At 31.0% G+C, this 12,908-nt stretch overlaps 3 protein-coding genes across 6 annotated transcripts; 1 reads left to right on the plus strand and 2 right to left on the minus strand.

The window, feature by feature from the left end:
* The first annotated feature begins 1,091 nt into the window (after window positions 1-1,091).
* On the plus strand, window positions 1,092-6,511 carry LOC108759477 (putative sodium-coupled neutral amino acid transporter 10). 2 transcript variants are annotated; one of them, XM_018504928.1, is made up of 7 exons: window positions 1,092-1,392; window positions 1,826-2,415; window positions 3,402-3,672; window positions 3,890-4,026; window positions 4,109-4,336; window positions 4,414-4,618; window positions 4,697-6,511. In XM_018504928.1, the coding sequence occupies exons 2-7, from the start codon at window positions 1,921-1,923 to the stop codon at window positions 6,352-6,354; spliced, it is 2,994 nt and encodes a 997-aa protein (XP_018360430.1). In that variant the 5' UTR covers window positions 1,092-1,392; window positions 1,826-1,920; the 3' UTR covers window positions 6,355-6,511. The 2 variants fall into 2 exon arrangements, with proteins under 2 accessions (XP_018360430.1, XP_018360431.1); XM_018504929.1 differs by having other exon boundaries at window positions 1,092-1,304.
* A 1,416-nt stretch (window positions 6,512-7,927) lies between these two features.
* Window positions 7,928-10,016, minus strand: bys (Bystin). Its single transcript, XM_018504924.1, has 3 exons — window positions 9,795-10,016; window positions 8,587-9,512; window positions 7,928-8,224 (listed from the first exon to the last, which is right to left on the minus strand). Exons 1-3 carry the CDS (start codon window positions 9,933-9,935, stop codon window positions 7,987-7,989), a joined length of 1,305 nt encoding a protein of 434 aa, XP_018360426.1. The 5' UTR covers window positions 9,936-10,016; the 3' UTR covers window positions 7,928-7,986.
* Window positions 10,017-10,614: 598 nt separating this feature from the next.
* Window positions 10,615-12,800, minus strand: LOC108759476 (cyclin-dependent kinase 2-interacting protein-like). Of its 3 annotated transcripts, none has more exons than XM_018504927.1 (5): window positions 12,770-12,800; window positions 12,252-12,395; window positions 11,623-11,846; window positions 11,331-11,436; window positions 10,615-10,884 (listed from the first exon to the last, which is right to left on the minus strand). In XM_018504927.1, exons 2-5 carry the CDS (start codon window positions 12,265-12,267, stop codon window positions 10,688-10,690), a joined length of 543 nt encoding a protein of 180 aa, XP_018360429.1. In that variant the 5' UTR covers window positions 12,268-12,395; window positions 12,770-12,800; the 3' UTR covers window positions 10,615-10,687. The 3 variants fall into 3 exon arrangements, with proteins under 3 accessions (XP_018360429.1, XP_018360427.1, XP_018360428.1); XM_018504925.1 differs by lacking the exon at window positions 12,770-12,800 and adding an exon at window positions 12,482-12,554; XM_018504926.1 differs by lacking the exon at window positions 12,770-12,800 and having other exon boundaries at window positions 12,252-12,423.
* Window positions 12,801-12,908: the final 108 nt, after the last annotated feature.

Consider the following 12,908-nt stretch of genomic DNA (forward strand, 5'->3'; position numbering starts at 1 on the left):
TATATATATATATATAAAGGCAAATTCAAAAAGATAATGGCGTTATGTCTCGTGTAAGTCAATTCGAGATATAGATCAAGTATTAGATATTTATGTCCACGTATAAGAATATTATATGGACGTTTTTAAATATTTATAATAAAAAATAAAGAAATCTATATATGTAGTTCTGGGACTTGAATGTTCTTGGAAACCTAGAAAGAACGTACGTTGAGGAACCCTGAAATGCCTAAACATCTATTAAACTCTTTCCTGATGAAAATTTTTGTTAGAATTTTTACATTTCGTACAATTTTTTTGGAATTTCTGTATAACTTTATGATTTTTTAGAAGATTTCTCAGATTTTTTTTTTATTTAAATTCGAATATTTCAGAAATGAGAAAGTCTACATCTTTTCTAAAAAATTTTTCATATATGTATATGTAAATTCTGAAATATTGTAAGATTTCTCATTTCAAATTTTTGAAAAAAGTTTATAAAATCAAAAAATTTTAGGCTTCTTCAGAAATTTTCATAAATTTAAAATGTAACAATTCTTAAAAATATCATGAAACATGAAAATTCTTTTTACCAAATTTTCAAGAATAATTATGAATACAAATTAATCTATTTTATATAATTAACACTAAAATGTTATTGTGAGTGAACCTTTATCTAAGCGCTCTTTTTGAGTTCAGTTTTTATTATTAAAATGTTGATAGCTTAAAATAATATTTAATATGTTTAACATAGTTTATTAAAATAGTGTTGGTTTAGTTATAACATTTTACAACCCCCCATCCCCTATAAAGTAGAAAAAGTGTAAAAAGATTCTCAATTATGTGGGTGAACTTTTACCCAGAATAATGTTAATATAAAAAAATAATATTTTAGGATTAAATACATTTCCTAATAAATATTATTCCTACATGCAAGTCATGTGTTGTGTATATCCTCAGTATATGTTCTGTGTGCGTATCGTTGTAATTTCATGTCGAAGCAGAATGATGACATCCAATGCATCCAATGCATCCAAGGTGGTCCTAATGGTGCTACTGGTGGTAGTCCTAAGAAACCGGCGTCTTGATTTTCCTGTCGTTAAATCCGGTTTGTCACTAAAGTATGACGTATAATGTAATAGTAAAAAAATGAAAAGGATTTTTGCGCGACCAGCGCAAAATAATTCTTCGCGTGTAGCAACTGTATCGACCAAGTTTAACCTCGTCATCCACATTGGAATTGGAAGGAAAACTGATTGATGCCGCGCAGTTACTCGCACGTGAAATTCATTTTGCGCGCTGAAGAACAGCAATGTTTTCTATTAGTAAGACATTTGTTTTGGTAACTTTCTGGAGCTGACGTGGATTTATTGGACTCACTCAATTAGATCCTAGATCTCTCCAGAGTTGACAGTGAGTCTATAACTTACAATTCTAAATCCTTTGTCATTCTTTGTTACAGTTATAAATTTGGATTGTCATTTAGTATTTATCTTTATTTATACTTATGATTTTTTACCATTTGATTTTTTGAAATCAACACAAGCTTCCTTCTTTGTTATTCATAAGAATGCTAAGAAAAATAGAACAACGTTTGTGTTGACTTGTTTCACCAAATAAAACGCACCCTGTTATCTATATTTCTGACCTACAATGAATCATAACATTCTTGTTGTTTACATTGTATACAAAGATGAAATGATTTGTGTTACATCGTGTCTTATTGAAATGATCTGTGTTACATTGTTTCTTATTGAAAAGTCTCATGTGTTATGTATTTTCGAATCAGCTCTAGATGATTAATATCGAGCAACTTCATTAATTAACAGGTCATTTCTGATTACAGAGGTTCGATGAGATGTAAAACCCAAAGAGACCTGTCGCACTGCGTCAGATAAGGAAAAATCATAACGCAGATAACAGTCAGGCCAGATTTCCCAAATGATCCTCAAAATGATCTCCCAAATGTCGCATGTGATGACTCTCGCTAACAGCATCATAGGTGTGAGCGTTCTGGCGATGCCTTTCTGCTTTAAGCAATGTGGTATAGTACTGGCTGTTCTGGTGCTGCTTCTATGCAGCACTTTGTCTCGATTGGCCTGTTATTTCCTCGTCAAGTCAGCTGTGATATCGAGAAGACGCAACTTTGAGCTACTCGCCTTCCACGCGTTTGGCCACATGGGAAAGTTCCTGGCAGAATTGTTTATTATTGGTTTTATGCTAGGTACATGCATTGCCTACTTTGTCGTTGTTGGCGATCTGGGACCGCAGATAATCTGCAAGATGATGAGCAAGAATCCGGCGGACATCCGCACTAGTTTGCTAATTTTCACTGGACTCTTCATAGTTTTACCCTTGGGATTGCTTCGAAACATTGACAGTCTGTCTAGTATTTGCACTGCTACCATTGTCTTTTATCTCTGTCTTGTATTAAAGGTATAGTGTATAAACTACAATTTATTCCATATCTTAACTAATATAAATTATGTTCGTCTAATGGCGAATTCAGTCACTCGCACTGCACTAGAGTTTTATTAGTGAACATTAAAGTTACTTTACAAAATATCTAAAAGCAGTAACATAGTAGCTATGTCTAAAATTATCAGCACTTTTACAAACCATAATTCTTAGTACAATTGTCATGTTTATTTTAATATATATATATATAAATACATATTTTTTTTAATTTATTGCGTAATTGTATTAAATGACATGCTAGTATGCCAAAACAAGATTATAAATTGCTATTATAAAAGAATGGCGACAAATATCAAAATTCACTTGCAGAAAATTAATAGAATTTATCAAAAAGAAATTGTGTGAAAATTACTTAATTTAATTCTGCAAGTGAATTACTTAATTCTGCAAGTAAATTTTGATATTTGTCCCTATTCTTCCATAATCGCAATTTATAAGTTTTGTTTTGAAGAATAGTTTCGATTACAGATCTTTTTCTGTTAATTGAGAACTTATAAATGTTGTATCTAATTTATGAAGACCAATCTATATGACATTGATCATACTTTTTTAAAACCATGGCATGCTAGCATGTTATTTAATACAATTACGCAATAAATTTTAAAAAATGTGCATCTCGACTAATATTTCAAGAAATTATTAAAATGCTGATTAAGAAATTAAAAACCGCTATAATTAATAGAGTGCCAAAACATTTTTATACATGGCTATAATCGATTTTAACTTTGGAATAACATAAATATATTCTGTTAATAACATGACAATATTATTATTGAATATTTAATCGTTTAAGATATTTATATGCGTTACATTTACTCTTACTGTAATAATTTCACGTATAGCAGCTTTTAGTATGCACTAATTTAATGTAATGGAAGTGACCGGATTCGCTATAAGATACATAAGCACTATATAATTAATATACTTTCTTTACTAATTGATAGATTATGGGCGAATCAACCCTACATATTTTTATGGGAGATTGGTTTAACAATGTTAATTATTGGAGACCGGCCGGCATCCTTCAATGCCTACCGATATTTTCTATGGCTCTTTTCTGTCAAACGCAATTGTTTGAAATATACGAAACCATTCCGAATGTATCGTTAGAGAAAATGAACGACGTTGTAAGAGGAGCTTTGAATATATGTACACTTGTATATATGTGCGTTGGCTTGTTCGGTTACATTGCATTCTGTACCCAACCGTTTACAGGTAATTCAACAGAACTGTATAATATACAACTTATAATTATTTGGTCTATTCTTTTCAGCTAAACTTCTTAAATCGTTTATTTTTCTTGCTTATTTTTCTAACTTGAAGAAAAAGAAAAGAAAAATGAATGCAAGAAATGCAAGAAGTTTAGCTGAAAAGAATAGATTTCTTGTCAAATTAATACTTTACTATCCTTTATTATTGTTATATTTTGCAGGAAATATTTTATTGAGTTTCGAACCTAGCATTACATCAGAATTGATTAAACTGGGATTCGTGTTTTCGGTTGCATTCAGTTTTCCTCTAGTCATATTTCCATGTCGTGCGAGCTTGAATTCTCTCTTATTTCGTCGGGTACGTATATATACTGCAAATAAATCTAGAACATAAGAACATACTGCTAGAATTCCTAATTTACATTTTACTACCTTATTAGGTATACACCCACGAACCGTCTGTCAATTATCTATCGGAGTTCAGATTTCGATGCCTCACAATTGCGATAGTCAGCATTTCCCTGATCGTCGGTATTTTAGTACCGAACATAGAGTTTGTTCTTGGTATTGTGGGGTCAACGATTGGTGTGATGATTTGTTTAATATTCCCGACAGTATTTTTTATCTCTATAAGCAGCAAAAATACTAATGAAAGACTTATAGCACAGGTAAAGCCCTTTCCTGTAAATCTCAGTTTCACGATTTTTTTTTTCAACTTTTTATATAGTATATATTTTATATCTAGTGCATTTTAATCGTCGGTGTTTGGATCATGATCCTCGGTACATACGCCAATTTATATGCTATAGAGAAGTCTACAAACACAAAGTTAGCGGTGACTAATAAGCCGCTCGCTCAAATCAATAATTTACCGTTAGAGATAATTAAAGATGATTTACATATTATTCCCGACATTCCCAATAGTCTGGAACTTATTCCCAGAGCGAAAGGTACAAATTATTATTTAAATTTATTTATTATTACGTTCATTTGATATATTACTTTCTTAATTTTATGTTATATTACAGATAAAATTAATCAACTACCTGACATAAATGTTATCGGCAAAACATTAAATCTGAAAGTGGAAGACGTTCGACAAGAACCACCAATACCTGTTGAACGTATGATCATCAGCGAAAAGCCAAATGTTGAAAAGTCTGATAAGATAGTAGTAGGCTCTCTTGTGCCAGAAATAAAAAATATAGATGAAACAATCAAAAATGAAAATTTAAACGCACAAGCACAGGAGGTTGCTATAAATATTGATAACGCTAAAATTGATAAACCTGTTACTTTGAAAGCGGAAGAAAAGATAAAGATAATCGAGGAAAAGGAGCAGTCGTTGGATTTACAGAAGAATGATAATCTCGTTTTAGATGCAATAAAGAAGGAGGAGTCAGAGTTGGCAGCTGATGGAGATATAGCTAATGCTAGAGCTGTAGAACGACATGAACAACTTAGAAAAACATTGGAGAAACATAAATTGGAGCAACGTCAGATGATGCAGGAACAAAAGGAGATTCTGAAGGATATCAAGGAACAAAAGCAAGAATTCGAGAGGGAGAAACAGAGAATGGCGAAGGACGAGATACTAAAAAAGAACGAAAAGATACAAATTGATGTGAAAGAAAATGTTTTGCCAGAAAGTAATTTGATAGAAAACAGTAAAAAAGAAAATAGTATAAAGAATAATGAGATTATTATCGAAAAAAATAATAAAGAAATTTTGAAAAAGGATTGGAGTAATGCAGACAAAATAAAATTAAATGAAAAGCATGAAAAGCCTCGAGATGAGAATAATAATGTGGATATTGCGGTTGAAAATAATAAGGAAAAATTAGATGTGTTTCGCGAAGTTTCTCAAAATAAAAATGTAGAAATACCACAGAAAATATCAGAAAATACACCAGACAAATTTCCTCTTATTAAAGAGGTTGATCGTGAAACACCAGAGAAATCATTACACACACAAAAAGAAAAACAAGATAAAACGAAAGTAGAAAGAATAGAATTTAATGATTCCAAAAATATGAAGGGACCTATTTTGAACGCCTTGACAAAAGGAGTTCTACAAAGATCTGTTATGGAAGAGGAACTTGCTAAAAAGAATAATAATCGTCGATTGAAGGAAGAGAAGAGCGAGATTCTTACGAATGAAGTTGTGAACGCGTCAGACAAATCGCAAGAAAAGTACGATGAGAAATATTCTGTACCTATAGCATTGAAAATGATGAATCAATCAAAATTAGACAAGGTGATCGTTCCATCATTGAATAAGAGCGAACCAGAGATTCTCATGATTCGTCGAGACATTCTGGAGAATAACGAACGCGAGAAGAGAGACATTGATGGGGAAGCAAATGTGAACGACACAAAAGTAGAGAGCGATCATTTAACTGAGAAACCCGAATCTCTTGTTAAAGACGCCAACGACGCAAACAGCGAGACCTGTTCGAAATTGCGGGAAAGTTCGAAGAAATCAGAGGCAGAGAAGGAATCTGAAAGTAGAATAATTAAATCGAGTACTACTGAAGTGCCTCTGATTAATACAAATCTTTATTTGTCCGAGCAGAGAATAATGAAGACGATTTCTATAGATCAACATGCTGCTCTGGATTCAAAGTATGCAAGTATGAACCAGGAAGACAAAATTCTCAGTCCTAAAGATAAAACTGAGATATAAATATCTCAAAAGAATCGAATTAATGTAGCATAATATTAACAATATTAAGAATCTTTATTTTAGACCGCATATGTGAGAAACGGAATCAATACTAGAAATTTAGAATGTCTACGGTCGCGAAGCTGGATTTTCATTGCTTTAAATAATTCAATCTTGAATTACTAATATACACTATATAAATATATGTACTTGCATATATACCATATTGTAGTCTTTTCAAACTGCACGCCGAATTGTTTTTCCGGATTATAAACGCAATTAAAAAAACCGAGTGTGGTAAGACCTCGGTGGTCTAATGGCTTAGGACGCTCATATGGAATACAAGAGATCCGGGTTCAAGTCCTGACCGAGGTAATATTTTCGCAATAAATTTATTAACAGTTTCAACATATTAACATCTTTATAATGCTTGATGATAGCGTTAAATTGCTTGTCAATTTAATTCACGATTACTAGAGTAGTTTTAATTGCGTTTATAGTCCGGAAAAACAATTCGGCGCGCAGTTTGAAAAGACTATAATATAGTATATATGCAAGTACATATATAGTGTATATTAGTAATTCAAGATTGAATTATTTAAAGCAATGAAAATCCAGCTTCAACCGTAATAGGCATCTTAAATTTCTAGCATAATATTAAGTAAATTTATAATTCACTTCTTGCTCTTCGAGTTGCGCTGTGCTTCCTTATTTATATATTCACATACAATTAAATTATTATTAAGTTCAAAAATGGGAATTTCTATTGCATCTATCAGATGAGTGTGTGCGCGTGTGTGTATTACGAGAGTATCATGATATGTTCATGATATTTATAAGTTGTGTGATAAAAATGATATATTTAATATAATTTATGTAATTGTGCATATGTATGTGATTTTTAATGTGACTGCTGTGTACATCATCCAGTATATTACATTCTTCGTTCTATATGGCATAACAATTGTAAAAATAATGCAAATATTAGTCTAAGGTATTTAATTAAGCATAGGACCAAATACAGATGTATTTTTACACAGCAATTCGAATCTTTGCTTGCAAATCATTTGACCCACCAAGATATTTATTTTATTTTAATTTTTTTTTCTAATATTTTTAAATCTGTATCAGATCATACATTAGAGATTGAAGATTGCGAATTGAAGAGAAGAATTCAACTGTCAGAATAATCAAAAACGGATTAAAGATGTATTACATATATTTTTTAACAAAATGAAAAAATTATGAAATAAAAATTATTCCAAAGGAAGTGATACAAAAAAGTTCAATAGCAATTAGAACTAGAATCTGAATAAAAAATTATTTTAATGAAAAATAAACGTTTTTAAAAAATTAAAATGTAAAGTTTCATATAAACTACAAAATCGTTAAATATAAATATTAATTTCTCTTATTGAACTATTTCATGTGCATAACATCCAATTTTATACGGAAAGTATAAATTTCCAATTTTAGTCATTTTTTACAGACATACTATATACACTTTATATTATATTGTTAATATTATCCAATTCATCAAATTCTAATTTTCAATTTATAATTCTCAATTTTCAATACATAATCTGATACCGGCCTTATTACATTATAATTATAAATACTAATACAATACAATAACTTCGATATTTGGACGCATTATGTATCTTTAATATCCATTGGTTCTGGTTTGGGTTCTGTAATTTCTATGTCTCTACATTTCGCGTGTTGTAATTCCCTCCTGATTTCAGGAGTGATCGAATGATGTGACTGTTTCCTCAGTAGTCCTAGCAAGGCTTCCTTTTGTTCAGAACTGATATCGCTCTTGTATCGTTGCACAAACGTTAGAAGGGCCTGATGCCATAGTACTGGCAACTCTCTTGTGTCTCTTTCAAACCTAATGGATTATATTTTGATATGAACATAGTTCTTAATAATTTTTATTTAAAATTTATTGTTATTTTATATAAAGTTCTCCTACTTCAAAAGTGATACAGCTAAAAAATATGATGTTTGAGATATTACCATGAATGAGTTAAGTAAACATCATTCTATCAATCATTCAAAGTAAACTTAATTTCACAAAAATAGTCACACGATTTAAAATTGTGATTATTGAATATGTGAATATATTTTTTTTGCCGATAGTAATTAATTATTCAACAATTTTCTGTCAAGTCAAAAAATAGTCTTCTTCTTTTCTGAGAAACTTAATCTTTGAAATTGTGTCACTTTTTATGTAAGAGAGCGATATCTTACCTAAGAAAGTGGAACACTACTCCGTCCACTACTCTGTATGGAAGCGCATATTTCTTATCTAAGAAGATCCTGAGAAAGATACTGTTAGCACCCGTGTAATCCATTTCTGCGATTTTCAATATAGCCGCCGAGGAATGTAAAATTGGTATAGAATTGTTCGCGATTACAGATCCGATGATAGTGGCCTCTCTTAGCGTGCACGTTCCTGATTCTAAGAGTGGTAGGAGGATTCCCTTCATAAATCCAGCAGGTTTATACAATGCTTTTCTCAGCGCTTGATACAAATGGAAATTTAGTCTTTTATATTCTGCCAAATCATCCCGAATGCGTGGTAGCAAAACCAGGTTGTAGAACCTCTGGGCCATCTTATCTTTCAAGTTTGAAGCAAATATCCTTGTCCCCTGATACATGGCAGCAGCAGACCACTTTGTTGGATCTGTGATATAAAGTATTTGCTCCCAGTTCTTCAAGGTAGGTACGAGCTTGAAAGCCTTCGGTAGCTTGCCACTACGATAGTTTGCCAGGAGGTCTCTAACACCCTCATACATTGCCTTCACCCGCGGATCCAAATCCTGCAGTTGAATAGTTCCGGCGTCGGAGAACTGCGTCTCGATTTCTGTCTTTTTCTCTGTCAATTTTTCCATTATTATGTCTGCCAGCGTCCTCATGGGTGTTGCATCCTTTGACATAAACATCTGTAATGCCCGTTCATCATCCTCATCAATATTAATGTTCTCGTAATATATATCCTCCACTGGTTCTCCATCATCACTAGATTGATCCTCGTCGTCGCTGAAACCGGAGCCAAGATTCACCTTTGATTTTTTGGGTTTTTCGAGATTGCTAGGACTAATCTCATCTTCGATCTCTAACTGCTGTTGCCTAGCTTGCGACAAGATTTTTTTCGTCAGAGTTGGTGCTATATACTAGAAATTAAAATTAAAAAATGTAAGAATGATAAAAAATTTACCAAATAACTTAACTATCTCTATTTGATTTTAAAGAATAGTAGCATAAATTGCAGTTGAAATAAAAAATGAAAGATTTTGATAATGCAGTTCAATGCAATTAATTCCAATTTTCCTGTAGTTTTGTGGATTTTAAAATTTATTTATGCGTTTTTTTAAAAATTTAATTATCTCTACATGATTTCAAAAAACAAAATGAAATAAACAAATACAGTAAATAAAGTAAATGCTGAAACTAACCTCTTCTTCGTCGGCCCGACGCCTTATCTTTTGCCGATTTTTTACTTTCACCCCTTTCTCAAGTTCTATTTGATCCGCCAAACCAATTTTCGGTTCTTTGGTTTCGCCTTTAGATACTTTGACCTTTTTCGCTTTACCCATTTTTTTAAGCAATATCAAATTAGATTCCTAATAAATATAACGATACCAACAAAAACACGAGTACGTGTATGCACGAGGAATGTAAAGCGGAGGGGGGGGGGATTTAAAATAGGCATGGCGGAATTGGCGTTGCAGCCATCGATATCTCATAACGTCGATATCTTGAATCGATATTCTGGACTTCGATATTTCCAATTATTGAAGCCTATAGGCCTGTTTTTTTTGGCTGAACTTTTGCACCAGTTCATCTTTCTTCCTCTTCTTTCCTCCCCGATAGAAGAAGAAAAATGAACTGATGCAAAAGTTCTACCAAAAAGAACAGGCCTTATATTGTATCGATATTCGATATAAGTAAAATTAGACATTTTCAATTACAAATTACTATTATTAGTAAAGATATCAGATACGGTATATAAGGAAGTCGAGGTTCGAATTTTGGCTAGGGTGATATTTTTTCGCAATAAATTATTTATGGACTTTTAAGATATCTATTAGCATCAAAATCATTAAATTGATAATTTAATTTACAATATTACTATTTTATAGTTTTAGTTTAAGATTCAAGACCGAAAATTATTTAGGCGCATATATATAAATTTACACCAAAATGTACTTAAGCTCTATCTATTATATTTTAATCTAGATTCCTGACATAAATAAATAAAATTGCGATCTCTTCCTCCAGCTGCGTTACTTGCTTTATATAAGTATATTAAAATTGAAATAAAAATATAATGCTGCATTAGTTTTTCTCATCTGTGACCAGTTTCAATAAGCAATGAATCTAATAAAATCATTAAATTTTCAGTTATAAAGGGCTCGTACACCCAAGCTGCAAGATGAAGCATCTTCCAAGATTCTGTACAATTGTGAGCAACATTTTCGAGTAATTTGCGTTTTAATTTGACTTCCATATAATATGCTTCATATATAGTTTCTGCTACCTCACCTAAACATTTTGGAAGCATAATATTATAAAACATAGTTTTATTAAATAATTTAATTATATTATCAAAATATCAAAATATTGTAAGATATACAAATAAGTTTTTAGCAAATAAAATGTTAGCAATGTTCTAACAATTTGCTACTGGATATTTCAAACAAAATATCATAGCAGATTGACATCAATTGTTTTTTACAGAATATGTTTGGTTTCCAACAGTTTGTGCTAACAGTTTATATTGACAGATCTCTTATTCTGTCAGCAGAACCTGTCAATATAAATTATAATGCATTTGACTCTGCTTAAAAATAGCCTTTTTATATGATATATAATTTATATATCTCGGAACTTTGTCACATTAGCCAAAAAACAGTCAAAACTTAACTTTTTATAGTGAACGCTGTGTAAAGTATATATTTTTAATAGATCTAGTTATAGTTATTCCTTACCAAACCTTGTTGTCGGCCATGTTATAAACAATTTATCTGTTTTCTCTAAGATTGATACGGCTTTTAGTTGATTTTTAATTTGATCTAAGTTTCTAACTATGCCATCCTAAAAATAAGATTATTCAATTTTTTATATATATATATTAATAAGTTACAAATATAATTTTTAATTCAACTAAAACATCAATTAAATTAAAATAATATTAACCTATATCTGTAAAGTTGTAAAAACATGAAATAATATAGTAAAAGAATGTAAAATATGCTCTTAAAAAAAAAAGAGAAAATTTACCAGGTTATCACAAATATTTTCTAACTTATCACACAAATCTTGTAAAATCTTAGAATAATTTGTATCATGTTTTTCTTGTGTTATGTCTTTTAAAAAAGTAGTTCCTTGAATATGAAGGTTGTTCCATTGTTGTATATTTGCATGAATATCTGCAGCTAAATCACGTATAAGACGTACAGTTCCTGTTAAATTTCTTCCTTGGAATGATTTAGGCGATGATAATTCTGTAATAAATTCGTTTGAATAAAATGCATTATTTAGGCCCAGTTCCACGACTCACAGTTAACTCCTAATTGAGGTTCAACTTGTTTCTCATCTCTTTCCAGTTCTAGAATTGGAAAGAGATAATGAATAAGATAGACCTCGATTAAGAGTTAACCATGAATTCTGGAATTGGGTCTTAAACATTCATATATTTCTTTGATGATATTTGATATATATAAATTCTTTTACGACAAATAATAAAAAGATTATAAGAATGAGAGAGAGAGAGACAAGTTTATAAGTATAGATTCCTTATATTCTTTAAATTTATTAGTTTCATATGATTATAATCTCGCTCACACACACACACACATACGCGCGCGCGCGCGCACGTACGTGCACACACACATTAATCATAAACTTACTAATGGGAGAAAACATTTTCTTGTCAGCATAAGGTTAAAATAAAAATATTATTCAATATTTTCTATTTTCTCTTATTTTTCTTCTTTGGTTAAGGTTTGACAGGAGACTGTGGATATCTCTAGTCGACGATGAATTTCTTTATGCTGAAATTAGGGCAATTACAGCTAAAATACTGCATGAATTCAATGAATAGTGTTTTTTAATTGCAATATTTGTAATCATAAGTCACCTGAAGAGACTTGTACAGAGTAACCTCTTTGAAAAAAAGACAAAATGAAAATTTATTCTAATCTCTTCCACCATAAGGCATATAATTTTATTTATTATAATTTTTTAAGAAATTATTTGTAAAACCTTGAAAAATTTGAAAAATTTGTTAGAAAGTTAAACAGTTATTCAGAAATTACAAAAAATTCTATAAACATTACATAAAATTCTAAATATTAAACCTTATGCTGGGTGCTGCATCCGATTTGCGTCGTACGACGGATGCAGTGTGAATCTAGCATTACCGTACCATGTACAATTTGGTGCCTCATCCATACTATCAAGAATCACTAGAGTCTCTTCGTATCTTTCATCTCTTCAAAATAATTAAAAGAATCTCTAAAAATTCACCAACATAATGTCAACTTTCTAGAATAAATATTAAAGCC

This window comes from Trachymyrmex cornetzi, unplaced genomic scaffold (assembly GCF_001594075.2).
Source record: "Trachymyrmex cornetzi isolate Tcor2-1 unplaced genomic scaffold, Tcor1.1 scaffold1885, whole genome shotgun sequence".
In the NCBI taxonomy this organism is placed as follows: Eukaryota; Metazoa; Arthropoda; class Insecta; order Hymenoptera; family Formicidae; genus Trachymyrmex; species Trachymyrmex cornetzi.

Bases quoted from the DNA above. Each gene is read 5' to 3' on its own strand.
- LOC108759477 (XM_018504928.1), top strand. From the start codon at position 1,921: ATGATCCTCAAAATGATCTCCCAAATGTCGCATGTGATGACTCTCGCT. The intron at 4,337-4,413 runs GTAAAGCCCTTT...TTTTATATCTAG, and splicing joins ATGAAAGACTTATAGCACAG to TGCATTTTAATCGTCGGTGT. The intron at 4,619-4,696 runs GTACAAATTATT...GTTATATTACAG, and splicing joins ACTTATTCCCAGAGCGAAAG to ATAAAATTAATCAACTACCT.
- bys (XM_018504924.1), bottom strand. From the start codon at position 9,935: ATGGGTAAAGCGAAAAAGGTCAAAGTATCTAAAGGCGAAACCAAAGAA. The intron at 9,513-9,794 runs GTTAGTTTCAGC...TTTAATTTCTAG, and splicing joins GTCGGGCCGACGAAGAAGAG to TATATAGCACCAACTCTGAC. The intron at 8,225-8,586 runs GTAAGATATCGC...ATAATCCATTAG, and splicing joins GTAGTGTTCCACTTTCTTAG to GTTTGAAAGAGACACAAGAG.
- LOC108759476 (XM_018504927.1), bottom strand. The intron at 11,437-11,622 runs GTAAATTTTCTC...TCTTATTTTTAG, and splicing joins AAAATATTTGTGATAACCTG to GATGGCATAGTTAGAAACTT. The intron at 10,885-11,330 runs GTAAGGAATAAC...CAAAATGTTTAG, and splicing joins ATGGCCGACAACAAGGTTTG to GTGAGGTAGCAGAAACTATA.